Raw genomic sequence first — 27293 nt, 5'->3', positions numbered from 1 at the left:
GAACACAGCAAAGACCACGCCTTTGCACATTGTCCGGAGCAGCTTTTGCATGACAAGGGGTGGGGGGGATTAGATAGTTGTGACAGAGACTTGATGGCCTGCAAAGCCCAAAAGATTTAACTATCTGATCCTTTACAGAAAAAGTTACAGAAAATTACTCCCATTTTACAGATAGGAAAGACTGAGGCTCAGAGAAAGGAAATGATTCAGCTGATGCCTCACAGCTGGGAAAACATGTTGCTAGATTTAAATACCGGGGAGAAAACACTAACCTCAGATTCTATTTCTGGAGTAGACCATTGGGGACTTTCAACAAAATAGCAGGACAAGACACAGACACATTATCAGGCCCCTGCTGGAAAAACCAAGTCCAAATCTACTTCCCGAGGCTTCTCAGATATAAAATAAGGACAGTGGAAAAGGATGATAAAAGTCCTCATGCCTGGCCCTCCCCAGCACTCTCTGCCTTGGAGAGAAATCACTGCTGCAGGTTCGAGTCCCAGTGACGGGGACAGTCACGGGCAGCCCACCCCCAGCCGCCCACAGCCCCACACCTGGCCCAGTGGGCACCAGCTAAGCCCATATTCACCCCACTGCTTTGCCACCTCTCAGTAGAGAAATTGCCCAAGACTAATTGCAAGTAATGTTTAATTTTATCAGGGATAATTACATGAAATTAATTTGGCTTCTACCTGAAGCACTTTGTTACCATTTGCTTTCCAAACCAACCACACATGAGCCTGGGGTGGCAGAAGGGAGAAGGGGCTGAGATCTGGACTGTACAGGCAGCAGGCATTAGAAAGTCATCAAATAAACAGAAGGCTAGCTAGCACTTAAGTGAGCACCAACTGTATGCCTGTGAGAAATGCTCCACAGCACGTGATCATTTAACCTCAGGGCAACCCTGCACGTGGGCATGTTAAGCCGCCCCCACCCGCCATTTACACAGGGGGTCGCTGGGTCCCAGATGATCAAGGACAGACATCTGCATGCTGTCAAGGGGAGGGCCAGGCTCTGGCTGAAGCCCAGCTTGGCCATTCCTAGCTGTTGATCTTGGACAAGCCAGTCTACCTCTTGGGCCTCAGTTTCCTCACCTATCAAATAGGAATAAGGATAGTAAATTAGGTAGTGGTTTAAGGAGTCAACAAGAAAGTGCAGATGACGTGCTTGGCAAGTCAGCAAGTGCTCAATGGATGCTGCTATCACGATCACCATCACCATCATCTTCAGACAGCACTGTTTGCAGGCTGGGCTCCTACCGCCGCCAGGCCAGATTTGAGGCTGGGAGTGGGAAAGGATCAGGAGAAGAGTTTGGGGGAGGCCCAGCTTTCTCAGCCTCCTCAAGGAAGCCCCGCATATATATTTTCTAAGCCAAGAAGTACATCTGCAGCCCCAAATGGGCCTTCCTTCCCCAAGTCCCAGCCCCCCCAACCCAGCTCTCCAGGAGCCCCGTTTGGGGGCACAGCCTCCCCCAGGGCAACAAGAAGAAAAGGGGGCCCCTCTCCCACAGCTGCTGTCGTTGCCAGCCTGAGGGGGGTCTGGAGCCGCTCTGAAAGGCCGCCGGGCGCCGGGGGGTTCATTCAGCTGTTTTCGGGTGGCTCCAATGAGTTCATTTTACCACGGCAGAATATTAAGCAGCTCCTGGGGAAACAGATGCTGGGCTTTGGTTTCAGAGGGAAGGAGGAAGGGAGGCCACAGGCCTGCGAGGGGAGAATTCAAGTTCCGCTTCAGGCAGTTCCAAAGACCTTTCCAGGCTCAGCTTGGCCTGAGTGGTTGTTACGGTGACCAGTGAGCAGGGGGGTGGGGGGGACCAAATACAAGGCATCGTGAGGGACCCCAGGCTGGCACCTTGAATATATCCCTTCACTAAGTCCTCACAGTTACCCTATGAGGTAGGAACTCTACTGCTCCCATTTTATAGATGAGAAAACAGAGGCACAGGGCAGCAAAGGGACTCACCCAGAGGTCACACAGCAAAAGAGACATTATGATTCAAAACCCCGGGCCCCCAAAACATCTTGGTCTTTTTAATCTACTTGATTTGTTCACCACCCATGGTGCCCCCTCAGGGCAGACACAGAGCAACCATCTCCGTATAGAGCTGGAGCTGCCTCCTCCGTGTGTTTAGATTTCCTTCTGCTCTGTAGAGAAACAGCCCCCCTTTCTATTATTCTAATAATAATCCCTGGTGTCTGAACAGCGTTTTCAGAGCCTGCAAAACACATCTGGGTGTATCACTTCCTCTAAGCTTCACCACAGCTTCCCCATTCCAGACAAGGAAACTGAGGCCCAGCCAGCAGGGTAGATCTCAGAGCCAGGAAGCAAACCCATCTGCCCCCTCGGCAGATCAGTCTCAAGATCCAGACTCATGCCACTGCCAACCATGGAAGCTGGCATTCCTTCCCCACCACCCCAACTAAAAGCGCAGAAAGGTGAAGTAACTTGCCCAGAGCCACCCAGCCTGGCTTCCAAGATCAACCCCTGGCACTGAGCTGGGGTAGTGACCCTCGGCTGCCAGCTCTTACCAGCTCCCACCGGGAGCCCTCGCATTCCTGGTCATCCAGAGAGGAGTGGGAGATCATGGGGCATCTTCCCTTTGAGACTGCCTTGGTGCCTACATTTTTCCCTTCATGACTAGCAGTGATAATGATAATAGCTAATGAAACTTAGCAGATTTGAGTCACTGATCATAAGGCTTTGTGTGTATGAACAGATGTAGTCCCCATAGAAACCCATGGGGTTGGCACTGCTATCACCCTCACTTCACAGATGAAGCTCAGAGATAACATTCATCATCACTCCCACATGGGCCCACGTGCCGGGGGCAACTCTGCCAAGTGCTCACCTGAGCCACTGCTGGACCCAAACCCCTGGGACCCCGAGGACACCCAGCCTCATGCACCCTCTCTTAAGTCCTATTTCATAGACCATGCATCTCGCCATTGCCCTGGGCAGCTCCGCCGTGATGGAGACCCAGTGAACACAAAGGGCAGGTTTTGCATCTATTTTCCTGTTTTCAGGGACTGGCAGCATCCCCAGGCTTCAAGACAGCCTGGCCCAGTGAACAGAAAGATGGAGGGGCAGATCACTCCCACAGGAGGGTCCTTTCCCTGTGTATACCTCACCCTTCTCATCTGTAAAATGGGTCAACATTAGTAACTGCTTCACAGGAGTGTGGAGATGCCGGGAGTAATTGGTGCATGCTTAGCTCTCAAACTTCCCCAACTTCAATGGCTCAGAGTGGTATTCTGAGTCCAGGCGCAGCCCCAAGTCAGGCCTCTCCTCTTACTGGACCTAGGGGAGAGGGGGTCACTCTCTTCCTGGCATACAGTAAGCAAGGGAATAGAAGAGCTGGGCCCCAATCCCACCCCTAACTATCAGCAGTTGGAAACTCACCTCCTCATGGGACCTCCTGGAACTCAGGTTCCCTATCTGTAAAGTGGGCCATCTTCTGAGCCTAAAGCCTGCCACAAACCCCATCCAAATGGAGGGCATGTGGAGCTCAGCATGACTTAAATGCTCAGTATGTGCTGCTGGCACCAAAAATCCAGCTTGACAGTCATCTAGGGAGTCTACTGTGACTGCCCCCCACCCCAACCTAAGCACCCACCATGGAAGTGGTTTTTAGTCTAAAACCTTAAAAAGGGAGTCCTAGACCTCCCCTGCCTCACCCTCTGCTCCCCTCAGCAGTGTTTCACAGTAGATCTGCCTGTTCTGCTCCCTACTCTATTGCTGGTGAATCCTCTCACCCCCCACACCTCTGGCCTACACCCCAGTTCTTATATGCATAAATAAACTAAATCTTTTAAAAAAAAAAAAATAAGGAGTCCCAATGTCAAAGTCTCCCTGAATCTAGTAAGAAAGGAAGAAGTGCCCAAACCCACAGGCAGGGGCTGGGCACCAAAGGGTTAAGCTCAGCTCTGATTTCTCCCGAATGGCAGAGACAGAAGCCAAGGCTGCCCCCTGCTCCCTGCTGCCTGAAGCCTGACCTCTGACATTTCCACTCCCAGCCGCACTTGCATTTAAAAAAAGGGAAGGAAAAAAATTAAACCATGCACACAGACAAACTTAGGTTGGGTAGAAGTGGGGGGGTGGCAAGGAAGAAGGAGGGGTGCTGCAGATTTCCTTTAGCAGAGTTCTGCTCACCCAAAAAAACATTTTTTTTTTTCAAAGAAAGGCCCAGAAGGGAGGCAGTAGGGGGAACAGGAGAACAGAAAGGTGGCAGACTAGCCCTCCAGAATCACCGGACACCACTACATTTTCTGATTAATTAACCCTGAAAGGGGCCTCTCTCCCAGCTCTTCCTGGGGGAGGTTCTGGCTGGCAGAGCCCCATTTGCACAGGAGGGCAGCCTCTCTGGGGGGGATTCACTTAGAGGTCCCAGGGGGAGCCCAATCCCCTCTCCCCTCTCGAGGACACACTGTAGTTAAAACCAAGGATGATAAGGAATTTATCAAATGAGATTTACACAGGGAAACCCTAATTAAGAGGTTAGTCTCCAGTTTAATTGCCTTCAAACCTAGGCAGGCAGGCCCAGGCAGATGGATTTTCAGTCTGACCTCATTAAAAAATAATAATAACCAAATAGAATACAGAGTAAAATCCAAAACCCACAACATGGCTAACAAGTGGGGAATAAGGGGTATGACGGGCCAGGCCCGGCCTGACCCAGACTGCTATCTCCTGCACCCCCGGCTGGCCTTACACCCCTGAGCTTATGGCCCTTGCCTCATCTTCTCTCCTCTCTTAAAAACAAGTGGTTCTGGACTCCTGCTCCTTGAGGCCTTTTCTTCCCCAGCCCCTGTTCCCCTGGAAGCTGGCATACCGGAATATAAATTGGAAGCATGCATGCCCCCCCCACACACACACACACAAGGCAGACGCCACATACCAGACAAAACGACTGCAGGCCTGGTCATCTGGGGTTAAGAATGGTTTTTGTTTTTGGCAGGGAGTGTGGAGGAACCCAAAGGAACTGGCCAGGACAATTGTTCCAGGAATGAAAGGGAGAGAAGGAAAAAGAGGAGGGGGAGACAGCAGGGGAGAGGGAAACAGAGCCAATACCTGGGGTACCACAGCCAGTTACTTTCTCTGTGCCCCAGGAACTGGTGTGCAAATAATTTTTGCACCTGGTTATGGAAACAAAATGGGAATATGGCTGTACCCCATTCTAGGCAGGTAAGACTTCTGCTTCACCTTCTTCACTACCCTATCTTTGTTTGATGAAACTATATGTGAATGCTTAAGGCAGACAGTCAGAAGAGATTTCCTTCCAAAAGCAGAATCCAGGAGAAATCTCCAGCAAATGGGCTTGCCCACCATCACACGGATTTAGGGAGACGGAGACACACACACACACACACACACACACACACACACAGAGGCAAGAAGAAAGTCCTACAGGGTACACTGTCCCCAGCCGTGACCCAGGACAAGGACAAAGCAGCAGGTAAGAGTTATGGGGCTTCCTCCCAGCCAGGCAGGGTTTTTAAGGGCTACACATACTTGGTCTTATAACCACCCATGAAGAACTCATCACAGTCCCCATACAGAATAGAAGGTGTGATTAATATTTTTGTGCATATTATTAGCACTGTTGTCATGATTTTTAGAAAGTTTCCTAATACTCGCAAGGGACTGATTTTTCAAACCCTACACAACAGAGCATATAAGAAATGGGTACACAGGGTGAGGACACTGAAAACTCAAAGGGGTTCCATAAAATGCAGTTTTTGTCGCGGATCCATTTTCTCACTTGACGTTGTTCTAAAACATCAAGCTGTCTGGGGAACTGCTAACCCCAGTTGTCGCCATCCCTCTCCCCACCCCACCCCTATAGCACCCAAGATCACCCGTCAGAGTTCTGCAGGTAAATTCTCACAGCCCATTACAGAAGGCGTAATCCCACAATGGAATACCTGCTCCCCTACTTTCTGCAGCATGCCACCCCTCCACATCTAGGTCCCCAAGTCCTCCTTCCCGGAGGTGGGAAGCACTGTATTTATGTCAAGGCTTAGGGACCTGCATGATGGGCTAACCACTGAGATTTTCATTAATTCCAATAATCCCTCCATGACCCTGTTTTTTGTTTTTATTTTTGTTTTTGTTTTTGGTTTTTTTTGTGGGACCCTCGCCGGTGGCCGGGGAACGAACCAGAGCTGCAGAGGCTGTGGGCAGCTTCGCAGCCCAGTGCTCAACTGCTGCGCCACCAGGGGAGGCCCTCCATGACCCTGTTTAACCCAAAAACTAGAAAAGGAAACTGAGGCCAAGGGTGGTAAAAGAATCCAAGAGGGAACAGAGCTGCTAGGAGCAGTGCTGGGGAAGGAGAGAGGGGAGGAGCAGACCTGGGAGTTCCAATGTCCAAAGCTTCCTCCCTTTCTTACCCACCCCTGCAGAGGTGGAGGCTCTGATCCCTGACCCTGAACTAGCCCCACCTTGCTGGTGAAGAAACCCCCTTCATCCCTCCTAGGTCTCAGGGGCATTACGGTGGCACTCACAGGGATGTACCCCTGCAGCTGACAAAGCCCTTTTCTCTGACCTTTGGATTGTCAGGCATCTACTGGCCACTGAGCCAGGGCCCAGTGCTGGGGACACTGCCACTTTGTCATCATTAGGGTCTTGACTCATGTCAGAGATGCCATCCTGGCCAGGAGACCCACCCCAGACCCTCTCTCCTCACACTGGCATTTTTCCTGTAGAACATCAATGAAACTGTCCTTTTTTCTATATTTATTAGCTGGGTAATTCCTTCCCCCAAAGCTATGGGGTCTGTTTTATTCTGGCATGCTACAGGGCCCAACGAAAGAAGGCAACAACTACAGAGACACAGGCCGATGTTCCCTGTTACGGGGGTCCTAGGAGAGGCCAGAATTGACCCATTCAACAGACAGGCCAACCAAGGCTCAGCAAGGTTGAGAGCCTTGCCCCAATGACACCAAGCCACCTCCCAGAGCCCAGGCCTGAGGCTCTGCCCACTGCCCCTTCACCCGGGAGGAACAGAAGGTGATGATTTTAATAGTCAGTGGCATGGCCGGCAACTGCTGCGGGGCGGGGAGTGTCAAGACCAGGAGGTGGTTTTTATTTTGAGCATCTGTTGTTGGGAAATCAGCTTCCCTTCTGAGCCTTAGTGGTTCTGAGCATAGATTCCCAGGCCAGACAAGCCCAGACATGAATCCAAGCTCTTCCCCTCTCCCAGCTGGGTGCCCTTGGGAGGTCACTCTGCCTTTCTTCCCCTCAGTTTTCTCATCTGTAAAATGGGGCTTGGTGTAATTGGTACTTGATGACTTCGGCCTTTTAGATTCTTTTGCAACTCAGAGAGTCAGAGAGGAAAGCAAAAGAAAAGCTTCCAGAAGGTGACGTCAGGCCCGGGTCACCCAGAGGCTCAGCCCTCTGCACCTCCTTGGGCTGGTCCCCAGCTGGGTCTGTGCCTTCCTGTCCGGGTGACCTCTGTCAGACCTGGAGAACAATGCCTGGGAAAAGAAGGAAACAGAGTCTCCCTGGGCTGAGACATAAATCGTGGCCTGCCCAGCTCCGGGCAAGAGCGGACATCCCCCACGCCCCCCACCTGTGGCAGGCTGAGTGCCCTGTGGGGGACCAGATGGAATAAGGCCTCCCCTAACCCATGGCACAGGTGCTGCCAAACTACTACTGAAAGAGTGTTTCTGCTCCTCAGGAGGGGCCAGGCATGAGGAAAGAGAAGGAAAATTGATATTTTCTCAGCTGCTTGGAACTCAGATGCAACACTATTAATTGCACACCTACCATGTGCCATCAGACCTCACTCTTCCTAGGCTGACACCCTCCACTGGCTCCCAGAATAAAATCCAAACTCCTGGTTTGACCACCATGACGAGTGACCCAACCCCTGCTGCCTGAACCATCTCCCCCCACACCAGCCCCTCCCATTCCTGGAACAAGCCCACTTAGTCCTGGGGTTCCTGCACTTGCTGTCCCCTGGCCGGGAACACCCTTCCTGCAGAGCTTGACACAGCTGCTCCAGGGTATGGGAACCTATTGTTAAATATTCAGGAATTCTGCAAGTCCGCTGTCTTTATGTTGCTCTGTACCACGTGAGAGTATTTACACCAAGGGAATCAGTAAACGCTACAAAGCAGAACACTCCCCAACTCGAGAGCCAGTGGTTGAACAGTTACTAGCACACCCCTGGCGAGCTCCTGGTCATCATTCAGGGCTTAGCTTAACCTGTACCACCTCACGGAGGTCCACTTTAGACACTCATGAACCTCCCCTTCTGCCAACTCTCTTCCCGGCCCTGATCACTCCATGCTTCTGTGAGAGCAGGGGCTTTGTCCATTGGCTTCCCCACTGCATCCCGGAACCGAAAACAGTGTTGTCATGTGGTTAGTGCTTGATACGTGTTTACTGAATGAGTAAATATGCTAGATGCTTTTTAATTCAAAATTTTCTACTTTGTTCACTATTTTGACACCAGTCTCTTCTATCATTTGGGGTTTCTCAGTCTTGACACTCTTGACACTTTGGGCTGGGTAATTCTTTGTTGGGGAGGAAAGGGGTGAAGCTGGTTGGGGCACTGTAAAATGTTTAGCAGGATCCATGGTGCCCCTTCTCTCTGTTATTGTGATAACCAGAAACAGCTCCAAGTGTACCCCAGGAGAAGGGGAGTCACACAATCCCTAGGTGGGGACCAGGCCCCTGAAGGAGGTGTGTTACTCTCCCCAGTTTGCACCCAAGGACTGGGAGAGGTGTTAAAACCTGGCCAAGGGTCCCACGTGGCAACAGAAAATGACTCTGGCTGGTTCCAAAGCCTTTCCTCTCACAACCTACTCTATTGTTCACTGTCCCCAGGGTACAGAGCTCATCAACCCCACCGCAACCCTCAGAGAGGGGCACAGGGATTATTTCTGCATTATGGGTGAGGAAACTGAAGCTCAGAGAGGTGTACCACCTGCCCTAGGTCACACAGCACACAGTAACAGAGCTAGGATTCAATCCAGGCCTTGTTAACCCCCTAAGCCCTCTCCTCATACCCCCTCACCTGTGGCAGGGACACCCCCCCCCCAAGCGTGCTCTCCTGTGCTCTCTTTCTCCCCAGTATTTTTCTTCTCCCTCTCTCCCTACCTCTTCCCCTCCTCCCCTTCTCCCCATTCATTTTAACTACAACCCAAGCCTGCCAGGTTCCTGAGGCCCCACCTGAGGTGACAGACACAGGGGTTTAATTTTTCTGTTGCCAGCTCCCAGATTGTTTATGGCTGGTACAGGCTCCTGGCAAAGTGCTCAGAGGCCAGAGACCGGCTCATCTCATGAATTCCTTCAACAAGAAGGCTGACCATTACTCACACATATCAGGGAACTGTTCCTTCTGAGCACAGGGAGAGCTGTCAGGCAGATGAAAAATATCACTGCATGGCCATCCTGCCTCCAGCGACCCGTGCCCAGACATGGCTGACCGCACCGGCCTGGGTCCATCCACCCAGTCTGCACCGGGTCTGACCGCCCTGCTGTCGAAGATGGCCCTGCAGAGAGGCCAGAGGGTGCTGCTGCAGGAGCAGTGGGTTCCAGCCCAGCCCTGGCCAGAGACACACAATTCCTGAGCGAGTTCCCTGTGCCAGACCCACACTGCATGCTGATGTGCGACCTGGCGCTGCTCCCCTCCAGCCAGCACCACTCAGTTGCCCACAAGTCCCATCGCCTCTCTGTGATCCATTCTCTCAACCCGAAGATGGAGCAAACAATAGCAGAAATAACACTGCTCACTTCAAAGGGACATATGACATTACATACAAAACATCTGGCATACAGTAAGCGGTCAATAAAAGTTGGGGCTGGTCCAGAGCTTCCTGTGTTGGGCAGTCTTCTGAACATCAGCTCATGTATATATTAACTCATTGAATCTTTCCAGCCTCTTGACATAGGAACTATTATTATCCTCTTTCACTGTTAAGACAATGGAGGCACAGAGTGGTTAAGTAACCTGCCCAAGGTCACGCAGCTAGGAAATGGAGTGGCTAGGGTTTAAAATCAGGTAGCATCTGGCTCCAGAACACGTCCTCTTAACCACATATAATCATCCTATTAGTCCTCACAATAACCCTATGAGGGAAGCACTATTTTTTTTTCCTTTTTTCAATTTTCAATGAAGAAACCAAGCTGGGAGCACTAAAGTGGTTCAGGTCACAGAGCTCAGAAGAGTTCAAGGGCCAGAAGTAAAACACAGACCACCTATCTGGTGGGATCTGGCACCACTGTGGTGACCCAAGACCCAGAATGATCTCCTATGCAATGCCCACTCCCCATAAGAGGAAGGGATCAAGAAAAGCTATTATCAGAACATGTGTGCCATGCTGCTTTCCACAAAAGGTTTGGAAACTTGTGGTTTAAAAAAAATCCCAGCCCTGCTCTGCATAAGGTATAGCCAGGCAAAATCAGATCCTCGCTTCTAGGTAAAGGGGTCAAGGGGCAGTAAGGGAAAGCCAAGGTCAAGGGTCAGTGATAGTCTAACCCCTCTTCTGCAGCTATGCTGTGTGACCTTAGTCAAGTTGCTCACCCTCTCTGAGCCTCAGATCTCTCAGTTGGAAAATGTTATTGAGAAGGGGTGCAGACATGGGAGTTGGCTCCCATTCTGAAACTTCACTTAAACATTCACCTTACTGAAATTTCAACAGTGAAAACTACAAGCACAAATTTGGGGACACTCACAGCAGCTCTGACATCTGTCACATCTAGACATCTAATGCAAGTCCACCCAATATCTCCACTTATACACACAGCTGGGCAGGAAAAATTGGGTCAGCAGACACAGGTCTATGGCAGTCAGCACAGTGAGCTCGCAGACTTTCACAACCAGGCTGCCACAAGCTCCTCCTGCTGTGCATGAGGTCGGCCTGCTAAGAAGTTCTGAATTTCTACTCCTCCCAAAATGGCTACACAGGTGCTGACGGAGAGCTGAGCCACTGGACCACACCTCAGTGGGTGCATGGGGGCTTAAAACATCCTCTTTCACAGCTATAGCATAATGGGGCCAGGCAGTGGGCACCTATGTCTCCTGGGACATAGCAAAGAAGTCAGGGAGACAGGGATGGATGAGAGGGTTAAGCCCCCTACCCAGGGCTGGCCAAGCATAAAAAGCTCCAAGTTCAGGACCAAATTCCCCACTTGTTGAAACTACTCAGTGTCCCCAAGCCATCCCAGGAAGAAATAAAGAAAAACCAAACTAAGAGCGGGCCAACCCAGCCCCTCTCCCTATTTTCAGTCTTAACATGGACAGTAAAGAGACAGAACTGTCATTTCCATCCTCTGCAGGATCTAACTTCAAAAGTCTTGAACACAGAATGGAGGGGGCAAGGGGCCTGCTGAAAACTGGGACACCCATTTTTGCAGGCTTAAAAACAGATCAATTTTACTCTAAAGTTGAAAATGAAACATACTCCTGTTTGGGAAAAGAATTTCATTAGGGGGGAAATATAATATAAAAATACCCATTTAGAAAGAATGTGCTATTAATTCTTAGCACTCTATGCAGAAGGGAAAATTGCATTTTTATCTAAATGGTTTTTCTGCATAAGCCATTTACAATATTCTTTGCCTCTCTATAATAGGCCCTGCTACCATTAGTACTGGGACGACCAAGCTGAGGGCTGAAATCGCCCTCAAACACATTTAATACATAACCCCTGAAAATCTATTCCAACAGGGACCTCAGCAAACAGGCACAGCATTCCTTTTTTAAGGAAGAAATAAATATCACCAAGGGCGGGGGTATTGGGGGGGTGGTGAGGGGTGTGCTGATGGAGGTGGGGGGTGAGGGAAAAGATGGTTTAAGTTAAAAGCAAATGCTCTAGGTCCCTTTAGCCAGCTGTAAAATTGCAACTGATTTTTGGTTGTGAGATTGCATCCATTTGACTGCCTTAATGTGTATGCTGGTGTATCTCACACACACACACACACACACGCGCGCGCGCATATGCACACACAGGGGTTTCCATCAAACAAGCAAACACAGAGAGGATGAAATTCAGGATATGAAAACAAACTATTTTTAAACACTAAAGCAAACACACCAAGATAGCAATACTGCTATTTTCCCATTAAACTAAGTTTCTCTCAATTTGAAAAGCGAGAGTAATCTAAACAATACTTCCAAACAAACTGCATGGAGTTTGGGTGTTGTGGCCTTCACCATTCTTAACAACAACCAAAAATTCCTTCTGTAAAGAAGCAAAAACACAGGCAGGGGCAGGCTGCTTTGCTACGTCCTGCCACGTCCCACCAAACGTGTCCTGTGTCCTCCCCCACAACAGTGCCCGGATGCCCAGTTGTCTCCAACTTCAAAATGCAATTTTTTTTTTTTCAAAAAAAAGTTTTTTAAAAAAGTCTTTCAGCTCTTTCTCTCTCGGATTCCCAAAATAACTACTTACTTAATACCAAATGTCGGGGAGCTAAATTAATTCATTAAGGAAATGCTGGGGCTGTGATGGGCACCAAGCGTGGGGGCCTCTGTGATTTCACTGCCAAGAGCCAGAACACCTCAGGCTGCTCACTTCCGGCGTTGTCTAACCCATAAATTATTCTTTTAAAACCAGGAGTCCAGAAATGTCATAATTATAGCTGATACAGGTAACAGGTGTGTTCCTCTGTCCCTCCCACCCCTGCCACCCTTCCTCCAGACAAGTTTCTGGAAGATTTAGTAGCCTAGCCTGGGGCGTCGTAATTACCGGAAACGACTTTGGTTTTAAGGGTTAGATAAAGACCCTCTCCAAATTTAAAGCCAGACCCCAATGTCCATTAGATTTTAACGGGCCCACATAAAAAAAGAAATTGTATCCTCATCTCTCCAAATGCCTGTTTCCTCAGCACCTCAAGTTCATTCCAGGCTGGCTCAGTGCCGAAAATACTCCCGTCAGGCCCTCACTCTGCAAAGGCAAGTTCTCGGTGGAGGCTGGTGTGTGAGGATTAAGTAAAGGGGATGGGGGTGTTCAGGAAACCATTTGCTCCAAAACTGTTAGGGCCAAAACCTGTCTTTAAAAAATATATATAATAATAAAAGTGGAATGTTAACCCATCCTGGAAGCAGAGAGACAGGAAGGCTGCGGGGAAGCGAGAGAGGAAGGGGGGTGCACCCAGAGAAAGTGGCTGAAGCACCCACAACGTCACAATGACACATTCTCCCCTCGCGAGACTCAGCATTGGGAAGGCCAAAGCTGCTGGCTGTTTTGCTCTGTTGTTCCTTCCCCCAGCTTCCAAGACTTCTGCATACTTTTTCTTCCTTCTTTGGAAATCAAATCATGCGTTTCTCGAAAAGTTACACACACACACCCCTAATCCCAGCAAAATGCTTCACATACACTGAGTACAAAATAAATGCTTATTAACTAAACTGACCCAAAATAGTGAAATGTGCAAGTAAATTAATCATGCCTTTCCCGGAGGCCAAACAGGATTACAAATTCAACAAAAATTGACCACACTAAGATCAATAAGCTACTTAAAACTGAGTGGGGCCAAAACTTTGCATGAACTTCTGGGGGGGGAAAAAACCCAACATTTATTTTTTCATTTCTTATTAAAACTTCTCAAGTCTGTGTGGATGTGGGTGGGTGGGTGGGTAGGTGGGTGTGCGTGCACACAAGCAGAAACCAGCGAAAGGCATCCAAAGCTTTATGCCCAGACAATTTAGAAATAGTCACGGCATAAGAATCGTGAAATTGCAACTGCTTTTAAAAGCCAAATTTTAGTGCACAGCCTCCCTTCCTTCAAATATTAAACCATCACCAAAAGTTACATTGCAGGGGATGAAAATGGTCAATTTGTTGTGAGCCATTTAGGTCTCGATACCAAAGCATTAAGGGCTTCTGATAGCTGGACCAATGGGTCCCCAAAGGGGAGCAAAGAGGAGACTAATTCTCTCCAGTTCCTTTCCACACTTGACTTATCTAGAATCAGGGAAATCTTCCTCTTGCCGAATTCTGTCACTTACTTTTGTTTCCTTTTTCCCAGCCATTCAGAAAAAGGAAAATATACATATACTGTGTGGGAAGGCATCATTTGCGTTTCAAAGCAGTGGGACCTGCCTGCCAGGTCTATGTGAAAGTCAGCAGTACCCCTGAGAGGCTCAGAGGTAGGAGGGAAACCCCAGTGACAGTCCCCTTATGGGGCCATCAGGGGAAAGGTCACTCCTTTCCCACCCCATGTCCCTCTTCTATGGAAAGGTCTGGGCAGTCTGGGAAAGTCAATGCCTGTGTAGCAAGTCACCCGCGCCCACCTCCTCTGCAGGAGAAGTGACTACGGGCACATTAGCAGGACAGACTACCCACCAGGGCCTGTCTGGGTACACACACACACACACACACACACAGTATGCCTGCCTCAGCCACTAACTAAACAGAAACGGGCCCTGATTGCTAACAGACCCACGATGTGGTCATTAGCCCCAGGCTGGGCCGTCCACACCTATTTCCCCCATACATCTGCAATCATGTGGAAGGCCTGGCCCAGCAGGGAAAGCTCAGCCAAGATTTTTCCGTCCTTTATGATGCCTGACACTGGCCCCCAAGCACTTTGCTCACCCCGTCTCACCCAGGAGTGCTGTTATAAACGATGTCCACACTTCGCAATTATTTTCCACTCTTGAACCCCAAGTATCAGTAAATAACATTTCATCCCCCTCCAACAGCCCCACCGCCATCACCCCCATGGAGAAAAGAAACAGCACCCCAATCTCCATCCAGGTTTCCTAACCGGGGGTGTTTCTCTCTCTGCCTTCTGTTTCAGAGGCAAGGAGGCCCAAGGGTCCACATAGGGCTTGGGACCTTACATTTTCAAGGACTTTTCAAACAGTCCATGTGGACAGGGTAGAACCAACTTACTTCTCATTGAATTCTCAACCAACCCCCGCTTTCTCTGGAAGTCTGAGCTTTGGGGATTTGAAAGCAGGCTATGTCCTCTACGGGCTCCCCCACCCCCTCACTGATCATAAGAAGGTCCCTCAGAAGTATTTTATTCCTGGTGGTCGTTGCCAATCATTTGACAATGCTTGTATTCCGAGATCCAAGGGCGTCTGAAAACACGGTTTCACAGTAACTGAAAAGGGTCATATCTTTTTGACATCTCACCCTACCCTGGGTGAGCAGGGAGCAAGGAGCGTGTGTGTGTGTGTGTGTGTCTGTGTGTGTGTGTCTGTGTGTGTGATGGGGTTTACTCATTAACTGTCCCCTCACGTTCCTTGTGCTCCCAAATATAACCAGAAAGACCACACTGGGGCTTTAGGGCCGAGAGATTTCCCCAGTCCCACCAACGAAAAGCATCGCAAAGTCCCAAGACCAAGTTGCTCTGGTGAAATTTTTGACTAGAGCTTTAAGATCAAATGACTCTCCGTGCCTAAACACCCCTTAAGTTATTAATCAGCAATGTGAAGAAAAGACAAAATTTAAATGCTCAGAATCGAGTGCATCAACAGGCCCCTTAGTTCTCATCAAACAGGCTGCCGGGTGAGGGAGTAGGGGAAAAAGCTCGCACAGATGGGCCTCCCGCACCAAAGTCAGTCCACATTGCTCTGGAGGTGTGACAACAGCCGTCTATTTGTCAGTCACTGCCGAGGTAGAGCTGGACATGCAGGGTACCAAGGAGACCTGGTTCCCTCCTGGGTGTCTTCAAAGACTCAGCGTTGCCAAGACCATCCTTGCCAGTGAGTCCCAAATATGCTTTCGACAAAAGCATATTCTCTTTTATCGCAACACCTCACTCAATTCACTTAAACTACACACCACCGTAGTAAGTCTGTACCCAGAAAACCACAGCCCACTAAAGCAGCGTCCCCCCAGGGCCAAACACTTCACGAAGAGTTCAAGATCTCCCACAGACAGCATGAAGGTGGGAAAGGAGACGGCAGCTGCGGGCCACAGAGTGGATGCCACAGGCTCCGGGGGAGGGAGACACAGCCTAAGTTCACTGGATCCCTGAGCTTTAGACATCAGAACATTAAAAACATGCTTTCCCACAACAATATGAGTTCACATTGGGTGTTTATTGAGGGGCTTTCCTCTTTTTTGAACTAGTCTATTCCACGTAAGATACTCCTTCTGGGACACTCAGAGTCCCAGTTTGTTATGAACACGCTAAGAGCGCCAAACTGTTAAATTCAATTGCCTTTATGTTTAAGGGGCATTTGGGTCCATAGGATGATGTATAAATCATGCCAGGAAACGCACACGGTCGCTATAAAGCTCTCTCTGATCCAGCTTCACAAGAAAACAGTGATGAGGGAAACCTACCAGTTATCTCAGCCTGGAGGGGGAAGGGGAATTTAGGGTGCTGTGCCTCCAAGAGCCCCCCACTCAGTAGGATCTTGTCAGGCCAAAACTCAAGGCTACCAGAAAGCCCCAAAAGCCCCTCGGATTTCAAGATGTGGGGAAACCTGTGGCTATTTCTCCCTACTCCCTGTTCTTTCTGGACAAACACCGTGTTGGGAGCAGACCCTCCACTTGCTTCCCAAACCTCGGAGGCCGCTGATTAAAATGCAGACCAGCAAACAAAGCGGGTCTTGGCTTTCTCTAATAATGACACTAGTGAGAACGATGTCTCACAAATGTCCCTCCTCACTCACGTAAACTAAACTTAACTTCGCTTTTTGATCCCAGTCACAAAATAAGTTTGGACATCGTGGTCCCACCACCATCCTCCCAAGTGTACACCCTCAGGGTGTTTCTCGCTCACACCCTAAAGTGACTGCTCCGGCAAGGGTGAGGCTGAGCTTTGGGTGCCTGTCCCAGCCACCACGGAAGATGGCAGAAAATGCTTAGGGCCACCTCCATGCTGATCAATCCATTGACCAAAAGGTGCTGGGGTCCCAGAACCATCTCTTCCACCATATCCCGTTCAAGACTTCTTGGAATTTCTTGGGGCTCAAGTGGCAGTGAGTTGGGGACTGTCGGCTGAGCTGCTGTGCATCAAGACAGAGAGGGTCCCTGAAGGCAAGGCTGTGACTAATTTGAAAGCCCAGCATCGTCTCTGCCACGTCGTTGGTACCAAATGATTACAATAAAGGAGAGGAATTTCCATAAATGAGAAGCAGTGTCTGCCGTTTCCCACAACTGGGAGGAGGGGTGGGGGTGGGGGCCACTGATTCAAAGATTCCTCTCCTGGCTGGAGCGTGGTGTTAGCTGAACTCAGCAGAGAGACCCCTCCATACGCGCACACTCATGCCCAAAACCAAGTGAGGGGAAATGTCTGTCTGCCACTGCAATACTCCAGATCAAAGTCACCCACGGCCCACCAGGCCCAGGAGGCCGAGCTTTCACAATGAGGATCTTCAAAATCCTCTGTTTTTAGGACTTGCACTCATTCAGGCCCTTACAGAATCAGAATCTGTCAGCTAAGGCCATTGAGACCGAAGGTTTAGCTTCTTTCCCCACTCGCCTTCGGAAAGCAGATTAAGAGTAAACTGGAAGACTAGCTGGATCGCCTGACGGAAATACACTTGGCCATGCATATGTATATGTGCCTGTGCTGGGGAGGCCAGGGGGTAGCCCCTGTACACGCTGCATTGCATGGGGCCCCGCTTTCCTCCCCTGGGCTAACAGACAGACCCGACTCCCACCTCAGCCACCCTCTCTCAACCAACCCCCAGATCACTTCATTTGTTTCCAGTGTGTTCAAGAAGAGACGGAAACTTGAACATTTCCCCCCAAATGTCTCTCTTCTCAATCACGCACTCATGTATATATCAACATCTCCGCCACTAGCAATCAAAACCCACACTCAAATCTGTCCACCCAAGACGCCCCTAAAAATAGATATCATCCTAACACAAACACATTGCTGGGCAAGTCAAAATCCTGACTTGAGTCAAAATGATGAAGCTGGACTATTCCAGTTCCTCCAGACTGAAGACTTGAGTGGAACAACCAGTGGGGGGGGGGGGGGGCTTTGAGGGAAGGATAGAAGGTACAGTCACTGGTTACCCGGGCCCCCTGTAGACCTCTGGCGTGAAAAGAGTTTGGTATTTTTACCTTGCAATGTGCTTGGGAGGCCTCTTTGCCCTTGCCTCGTCCCCCCACATTTGATCCTATTATATAAAGCTATAGCCTTTTAATCTCTAAAATTAACCAAAAAGAGGTAAATACAGTATTCCTTACTAAGAGTATTTATCTCCTAAATGCTTTCAGCAACGTAGATCACTCTCTAGGCAAAGAACACAACCCAATGGGACTGTCACTAGAGGGGAGAGAAAGATCACAAGTGATTTTGCTAAATCTCCCATCATGAAGTGAGTTAGGACACCCTGTGAAATCCCCAGTTTGCTTCTCCACAGTGGGAAGGATCTCCCTCCTCTAATTTCACCTGGTTCTCCTGGACTATTTATTAAAGATGTATATTTTATATCAGCAGAAAGTATCAAGTAACTTCTTGGCGAAGGCAGCTATATTTTCAGGACCTATTAAGACTCTTTGTGGAAATTTAAATACCTCTGTCAGGCAAACCAAATCATATCAGGAATCATAGAATTTCATTGCTAGAAAGCGAAATTAGATTAACCAGCCCTCGCTCCTTTCCTAGAAACCTCAATAAAATAGAAGTACATTTCAACAATCTCTAACTTCCGGTCTGAAGGGGCCTCACAAGAAATCTAAATGAATTTACATTTAAGAAAGCTATCCTTGAGGAAAACCTTACAATCTACAAAAATTGTATATCTTTATGTCCATAAGAATACGTAAGTATATATTACATATTAGAGGCAATGGTTATTTAAAATCAAAACAGCTAGAAAAATCCAGTGCCATAAACCACAACAAGTTCAACACCGATAAGCTTCAGCCCCTTAAAACATCCTTGTCCTTTATTAATATTTAGTGGAAATGTATAATTGCAGATGTGTGCTAGGTTGGGGTTTTATGTCGGGAGGCGGGCAAAGAAGACAGGTTTATTACACCCATGAAATATTAAACAAGCACCAAAGAACAGTAGTAGTATGTCCCGGGCTAGCCAAGGAGTAGGGAGGCCTCAACGTCAGCTGCACAAAGGGGGCTCCTATCTGTTTACATTACCCCTGATTAACACCTGCGAAGTTTTGGGTTACATCTTCCGGAGGCTGCAGAAGTCACAGGAAGGCATGCAGCTCCTGCTGGGTGATTTCACAGGGAACCAGGAATGCAAGGTTCCTCGCCTTCCCAAAACAAGTTTGAGTGAGCCTTAAAAATTATCTCCAGGGTGTGGGGAGTAGAGGAAATTACTCCAAAAAACACAGGACTAAGACCCCCCCCAACCCCTGCCAGCAACCCCAACACACCGACACCCCTCTGCCCAAGCCTGCTCCATGTTTAAAAAAAAACTCACTGTTCGAATCCTGCCTGCCTAGTATTTCTCAGCACTGCTGACTGCTCTGCTAGGAACACTGAGAGAAGCATGAAATTCCAAAAATTTCTCCCGCATCACTGTAAAAATATCATACTTCCAAAAAGGGCAGGATTGCATGCAGAGCATAGAAGAAGACCTCTCCCGTTTCAATGTGTGTGAAAGAGCGTTTCTAGACTACTCCAGATTTCAAGATAGAGAGCGAGAACATAACGGAGGTTTGGCAAGGATAAACTTAATACAGAGTATGGTTAATTCAAGTTTTGAAAATTGGAAAGGGCTGGAGGTGGACGGGAGATACTTTTCCAGACTTAATAACCTTTTTCTACAATCTATTATTTCTTTCTCCTTCTCTGTTAGGAAATTCCTCCATAACCACATACCTACTAAGAAGATAGGTGGAGAATTTTGCAAAGTAATTTTAAACGTGCCTAACCATCACTGATTTTATAGATGTCTGAAGAAGCCCAAATTCAGGCTGATTTTTTTCCCCCTTTGCACTGCCTCACCCTTCCCCCACACCAACTTTGTACAAACAGCACCTCATGATGTGATGCAGTTTCATTATACTGAAGTTGCTTGGTGTGTTGAGTAAGAAGTCAGGGGCAGCATAATTTGAAGGAGCTTTCCTGGTTAAAAAAATAAAAAATCATAATCCCATGTGATTCTGGCCTAGACTTTGTGAGAGCTGCAGCTAGCCAGTTCTCTCCCCTCCAAAGGACATCCATAGCGCATAAGACAATCTGGGCACGTCCCGGTGGCTACACGGCTTGTGCAGTTCTGAAGACTTATTCCTTCTCTCCAATCCAAGCACGGATCATTTTGTTAAATACCGACTAGTATTTTGTCATCGGAGCGAAGAATTTCAGAAACGGTGTTAATATTTAATCACATTAGTACTGGCGTGTTTTACGGCGTGACAAAATAAAATATCATTATAAAAATGGGCTTTGCCTGAGAGCGGGGAGAAAGTATTTGCTTGGGCTGGAACCTAGAGGAGGTATGTTCAAAGCCTCCAGACACCGCTGCTTCGAGGCTAATGGGACCATGGGCATGTGTTTAAGAAAAAGCAGAATGTTTTAATTTTTTTTCCGACTCTGTTTCAAAGTAGAACACTTCACTCTGATTTTCAGCCAGGGGACTTGGGGTGCGTGGAAGACTCTGTGTACCTATTTATACAACATGTGCAGATGGAACTGCAGGGTGTTATCATAATGAAAAGTTTAATCATCCTTATTTACTACCAGTAAGGGAGCAGGAATTGGGTGCAGATACCTTATAAAGCCTTAACTAGCAGCCCCAAGGCTGCAGAGCTGTGAGTGACCTCAATTCGGGGCTTTATCTAGGGAACTGTCCTTCCCACATCACAGAGTAGAAAACAAAGGAGGTCAAGTGGTTGTCCCTGCAATGCTTCTAAGACAGCCAGCCCTGCAGCAGTCCCTGAAGGAAGCCCCTGTCCGCCCGCCCGTGTGCCGGGAGGGCTGCATGTGGCTTACAGGGGAAATCAACCCTAAAGGGACTAGCATCTCTTTCCAAAAAAAAATAGATATTTGCCTCCTCTGCCTGTGATAATGAAAGAAACAAAATAAAACATTTCTTTAATGATGTTTCTTCATTCACAATCCCTATCTTTTTTTTTTCCCCCTGCAAAGGAATAGTCCTACTGGGCAGAGAAAGGTGTGATCTCTTGTAAAAAGATCTCATTAAAACCACCCTTCCTACCTCCCCGCCTAGTGGACCAAGGCCCTCCCTAGGACTCCTAGGCAAGGTGCTACTGTTTTTTTCTTTATTAATTCTCTAAATCGGGTCTGTGGTGTTTTTTTTTTTTAACTTTTCTCACCCCATTTTGGCCAATATGTTCTTAATTACTTGGGAGGGGAGGGAACCGTGAAGGGGCAGGGGAAGGAGCAGCCAGGCCAAGCCAGGTAGAAGTGACAGCAGCTGGAATGTGTGCTAACCAGCTATCGATCGGTGGGATCGAGATGTTGTGTACAAGAAAATAAAAGAGAAAGAGGGACTGGAGCAAGCAGGATGCTGTGTCCAACTCCATTTTTAAAAAGGGGGGGTGGGTACAGAAGAAGCCCAGGGTCCCAAACTAACCAATTTATGGCCTTGCCCAGGAGAAGCCTGGAGAATGCTGATGCTGGCTGCAGCGTCTGCTGTGCATGCTAAATACCCGGCTTCAAATGAGAGAGCGGCGTCCCGGGCTGGGCAGTAGACGAACAAAGAGAAAAGCAGCGCGGCCGCATTCATGAATTAGAAAACCTAAGCGGGAAAGCCAACCGCGACGACCTGCTCCACGAAAGCCCAGAGTTCTGAGCCACCCCAACTCCTGCAGCACTTTCCCCCAACCCTCTCCTCCCTCCTCCTGCCCCTGCTCTCCAGGATCCTACCCTCACCTTAAATTCGGGGTCTAGAGATGACTGGATGTGGACTGGACTGGGCAGACCAAGGTCGAGGAGGGAAGAACTCTAAAGAGGGCAAGAATCAGGGGACATTATTTTTTTAAAGGACGGGGTAAAATCGCCAGGCGCTGGCTCCATGGCCACACTCACTGTGGCAAAACCAACAGGATTCAACTCGGGGTTTAAAGGAAACAGTAGGAATGGGAACAAAATGATGTTGCCTAATTTTAAAATACCATTATCTGTGGGGGGGAGGTCCCCATATAAATAGAATGAATATCTATTGTAGTCCAGTTATCTTTAGGTTAAAAAAACAAAAAGAACTAGTGTTACTTTAACTACAAGGGCAGCCCATTCCCTAACCTCTACCCCACCCAGGCCCTCTAGGCCTGCTGGGGAGGGAGTGCTCAGAATGCAAAGGCGAGCTGAGAGTGGACATCTGTCACCAAAGCCAGGCGAGATATTGACAAACGCGGGTCCTTTGTGTCTTAAGAATATATATCCATACCTCCATACGCGCATGATAGCCTGGCTGAGTACTCTGGTCTGTGCCAAGAAGACTCCACCCCAGCTCCCACCCCACCCCCCACCAAATGTCAAGGAGATGCACCCGGAAAAGGCTGCCTGCCTCTTACAACCCTGACAGGTCTCCAGTTTTTCAATGAAACTCTAATAGTTAAGAAGAGACAAAACAGCTATTCATTAGGAACAAATGTCAAATTAGGCGTTGCCTGTGAGTGATGGTGCCGACACCAGAGATGGTAACTTTTTTTCCCCAAAGATGCTGGCAGAGAAGGGAACTCAGGCCGGAGGCTAGCTAACTAAGAGAAGGTGGGGAGGTATTCACGCAACTTCCCAGGTGTCCTGCCAGGAAGGAGGGCATAGTACACAACTCCTAAAAAGTAGAACCAGCCTGAATGTTGGTGGTGTGGAGGAGTCTTGATGTCAAAGAAAAGGGGTCTAGTCTTTCAAGCACCCAACTACTAAGTTCAAACTTGATGAAGGGGAGGGAGGGGTAAGGGGGAGGAACTCTACAATAATCCCCAAAGGCCTGCCATCTAAATTCTTAGTACCAAGTGGAACTAGAATCTACTTGGCAGCACCTGGGGGGAGTGGTTCCCCTGCAGAGTCCTTGGTGTAACCGGTGGAAGGGTACCCAGCTCTGAGTTGGGCATTTGGAGGGTACTAATCCCCACGGGACCCTCCCCTTTCCAGGCTTAGGCTACATCCCAGGGTGGATGTGAGAGAGGTGAGGAGAGAACTGGAGGCGAGCACATATACCTTCTTTGCTGTTGGGGTTCTGGGGTTTGGCCTTCTCCCAGGGCGCCAGGGTCTTGTCATCATCCGAACCGTCCACCAAGGCCTTGTCAGCAGGCATGTACCAGGTGGCGCTGTGCTCTGCCATCAGCGAGTCCAGGTCAATGGTGCTCATGGCGCTCTTAACTGCCTCTGAGCAGCAGCTGCCCAGTTCGCTGTCACCGTTCTGCCCCCCTGAGGGCCCTACAGGGCACTCACCCTTCTTGCCACCCTTGAGCCCCAGGGGCTGGTCCTCGGAGATGCTGAACTGCTGCCTCTGCAACTGGATCTGTGCCTGGAGGATCTCCAGGGGGTGGATTTCATCAGGTGGCGGGGCACCGCTGCTGCTCGTTGGGGTCCGGACTTGCTCCAGGCCTGGTGTGCCCGGATGGCCCGAGGCCCCGCCGCCGTAACTGTCAGGGGTGGAGGTAGAGGTAGACATAATGCCCAGGCCTAGTGGGGGCGGGGGCGCCTTCGGTCCGTGTTCCCCTGCGCCCATCCCACGGGGAGCAAGTTTGGGCGATCCCGTCACCAGGGGGCTCCTACTCGCTTTGGCCAGGGCAGGGGGGTTATCTGAGCTAGATGACACCTCGTCCTCATTGGCATAGCTCGAGGTCACCTCGTCTGAGGCAAACTCGCCCACGTGCGGGGAACTACCATCCGACTTCGGTCCCCCATCCAGGGAGGCCATGAGGTCCGGCTGGTCCCCCAGGAGCAGCTCCGTCCCCTTCCCCCACGAAGGCGACGTGAGCGCTTTCTCGTGAGGCGTCGGCGCCCCGCGCGCCTCTCCCGCGGAGCTTCCCCCGACGGCTGCGCCTTGGGCTTGCTGCTGCCCTGGGCTCACCCCAGGCGCACCCCCGCTGTCTGGCGCTGCAGAGTACTTGTCGAAGAAGGTCCCGGGGCTCACGTGACCACTGTCCCTTTTTCTGCGACCCCGTCCCCGGCCACCGCCCCCAGGCACCGGCTTGCCATCGTTTCCCGACGTGGATTCCAGGGTGTAGTTGGGGGAGAGGCTGGTGCCGTCCCCCTGAGCAGGCGGGTTGGGCGGCCCCGAGGCTTTGGAGCCGCTGCCACTAGTCCCGGAGGGACCTCCGGGCCCTGGAGCCCCAGGGGCAGCCCCTCCGGGGAAATAATCCGAGCCCGGGTTGCCGGCCCCTGCCGCGCCTTCGGTCTCGTTCTGGCTCAGTTTCCTCTTGCCCTCGGGCGGGTTCTTCTTGTTGAAGGTCACGTTGAGGTTGGGAGCCCCGAGGCTGGCGATCATGTTCTGGCAGGCGGTGGAGAGAGCAGCCAGACAGCTTTGACCAAACAGGTTGTCCTTGGAGCTGGGCTTGTTGAAGGAGCCCAGCGAGAGCGCGCCCAGTTTGCTGGCCGAGCTGCGCTGGCTGGGCTGGAAGTCAGGTTGCTGGGGGTACGCACCCCCGCCGCCGCCGGTGCTGCCACCTCCCCCGCCCGCGCTCGGAGGCGAGTTCACGCCTGGGCCGCTGTGCGGCGTGGCCTGACGGTTCGCCGCGCCGAATGGGAAGCCCGGCTGGGCCCCAAGCGAGGGCGCAGCAAAATCCGGCGGCGGAGGGCGGCGCTCGGAGGGAGCGCTGGGCAGTCCCACCCCAGCCCCCGGCGACTGCAGCTGTCCCAGGCCGGCCAGGCTGCCCCCAAACTGCAGGCCAGGGGAGGGCAACGCGGGCACGTGGCCCTCTCCGGGCATCCTCAGCGGCTCCTGCAGAGGGCCCCGGAACAGCACCCCAGAGCCGCCAGGGGGAGGGGGCGGCGCCAGGCCGGGGTCGTGCGGGCCACAGTCGGGTGGCAGACCTGAGGCACCCATCCTGCGGGGCAGCAGGTCACCCGGAGGCGGGTGCGGACCTGGAAACCACGCGCTCTCCTGCGCCAAGTGTGGTGCCTGCTGCTCGAAGGTGCCCAGGCGCGCGGCGCCCGCGCCTCCGCTTTCGCGCTCAAAGTTCGGCTGGGCCAAGCCGCCCACCGGGCCGCCGTGCACCAGGCTGCCCTGGCCTACGTCACCCGGGTGGCCTAGTTGGGTCAGGTTGGGCTGGCGCAGTCGCTGCTGCTGATTCCGCGACGCCATCTGCTTAATCATGAGGGCCGCGTTTTGGCGCTGCTGCTGCTGCTGTTGCTGCTGCTGCTGCTGCTGCTGCTGCAGGGACTGGTGGTCAGGGGTCGGGTGCTGCAGGGGTGGCCCAGAGGGGAAGCTGTCCGGCACAGGCGGCGTGAACTCGCCGGGTAGGCCCGAATAGGCGGAGGGCGAGAGGTGGTTGTCCAGAGCGCCGTTGTGCATGTTGCCGTTCCACGAAGCGCAGCGGTCCACTCCCGCGCTGCCCGGGAAGTCAAAGCGCGGCCTCTTGGCCACATTCATGTACGGGGGGGCGTCGAAATGCTGCAGCCGCTGGTTGGGTGCCTGCTGCGGATGGGGGTGTTGCATGTTAAACACAGGCTCGGAATAAGGGTGCATGCTCCGGTTCTCCAGGCGGTGGATGGGGTACTCGAACTGCGCGTGCTGGCTGGGCAGCATGGGGCCCCCGTCCTGCAGACCGCCGCTGGGTGTGCCTGCCTCGCCCTGCTGGGGCCGTGGGAGTGCGGGCGGGCATGAATTTTGTCTGACCAGAAGCCCAGGGGGTGGCTGCTGTGGCGGCGGCTGCTGCGGAGGTTGAGGGGGCTGCTGCTGAGGGGGCGGAGGGGCCTGCTGGGGAGGCTGCATTAACGGGTGTCTGGAGCCTACTCCTGGGTCCAGACCCACAGGCATCTTTCGGGTCCCCCCGAACCTCTCGAAGAAAACACCGTGCTGCTGCTGCTGTTGCTGCTGCTGCTGCTGCTGCTGCTGCTGTTGCTGCTGTTGCTGCTGCTGCTGTTGCTGCTGCTGCTGTTGCTGCTGCTGGGCGTGCATTTTGGACAAGCCCACCATGCCTGCAGCTCTGGGCAAGGCCGAGGCGCCCGGGAAAGAGCCCCCGGGAACCTGGCGACCGGCCGCGTAATGAGGCAGCTGCCCCTCAGATTCTGAGGGTGAAAACATGTCGAAATGTCCCGAGGGCGCCTCGCCCGGGTAATTGTATTCCAGAGAGTCGACGGCTCCTTGGTTCGCCACCCTCCGAGGCTCCAAACTGTGGGAATCGGAGCCGCTGGAGGCCGGCAGGCCGTGGAAAGAGGCCGCTCGATTGGGACTCTGGTCCAGCGGCAAGCATGGAGCAGGCACGCCGTGGCCCGAGGCGCCCGAACTGTGGAAGTCCGGGAGGTTCCCGGGTCGCTGAGGGCCGAAGCTCTCAGGCCCCTGGCTCTCAGCCATGTGATCATAACCCTCCGCAAAGGGCGGCTGACTGCCTAGGCCACCGGCTGCGCCGCCGTAGCCGAGCAAGCGACCCCCATGCAGGCAGGAGGCCCCTGGGTCCGGGCCTCCGAAGTTGCCCCCGAAGTGGGGGTGATGCTGGTGGGGGTGGTGGCCTCCTGGGTGACCGTGGTGTGGCTGTTGGCCTCCAAAGAAACCGTGCACCGGCTGCGCCTGCAGCCCCCCGGCGTGCAACTCCGAGTGGCCACGCGTGTGGAAGCCGTAAGGCTCCATGTTCATGCCCAAGATCGGGGGCTCGCCCAGCGCGCTCATGGCAGGGTCCACGGGGCCAGGGGGTCCCCCTGAGTGGAAAGCCGGGGTCTTAAAGTGGGCGTTCATGCTTAGTCCGGCCTCGTTAAAGTTCCTTTCGCCCTGCCCAGCGTTCCTGCTGTTGATCTGGGGCTCGAATTGGTCCAGCCCAAACATACTTGGCGGGGGGCGGGGGATCAATAGGGCATGACAGCCTGCTCTCCGCGGCGCGCCTCGGCCAGCTACTCGCTGCGGCCCCGAGTCGGGCGCTCCCGGACGCTCAGCACCTCGGGGGCGCAGCGCGCACGGCCACCTCGCCGGGCTCGTGGAGGCTGGGGGCTAGCAGCTCCTCTCCCAAAGCTCCGGTTATGTCCGACGCGGGCCTCTCACATCTTGCGGCGCCGCGGGGCCTCCAGGAGCCTTGTTGGGGGGCCCATGCCCCGGGCGGTTAGCACAGCCGCAAGTCAGTTTGCGGAGAGGGAACTGCGGACGAGTGGAGACAAAAAAAAAGTTAAGTGGGGGGAAGGAGGCGGGCAGGAGGAAGGGAGAGCAGAGCGATCACCTTCTTAAGTCCGATCGGGTCCGGCTGGGCGCCCCAGGACGCCGGAAGCTTCCCGAAGTCCGAGGCAGAGCTGCTAAGGGGCCGGGCTGGGAGACCCTTCAAAGCCGTGGCTCGCGCCGGGGCT

The 27293-nt window shown here is 51.7% G+C and overlaps 1 protein-coding gene across 1 annotated transcript in view; it reads right to left on the bottom strand.

Moving 5' to 3' along the window:
- MN1 (MN1 proto-oncogene, transcriptional regulator) overlaps positions 1-26784 on the bottom strand; it is a gene marked incomplete at both ends in the record, with an annotated part of 42763 nt that extends 15979 nt beyond the window's left edge. The window contains one exon of the mRNA XM_084253343.1: positions 23016-26784. Coding sequence (XP_084109469.1) covers positions 23016-26784 — 3769 coding nt within the window. The remainder of the gene's footprint in view (positions 1-23015) is intronic.
- Between the last annotated feature and the right edge of the window lie 509 nt (positions 26785-27293).

The sequence above is a fragment of the Talpa europaea genome (genome assembly GCF_964194135.1).
Source record: "Talpa europaea genome assembly, chromosome: 14".
Classification (NCBI taxonomy): domain Eukaryota; kingdom Metazoa; phylum Chordata; class Mammalia; order Eulipotyphla; family Talpidae; genus Talpa; species Talpa europaea.
Note: the sequence above shows the minus strand (reverse complement) of the source record. Positions and strands in the feature narration are given on the sequence as shown.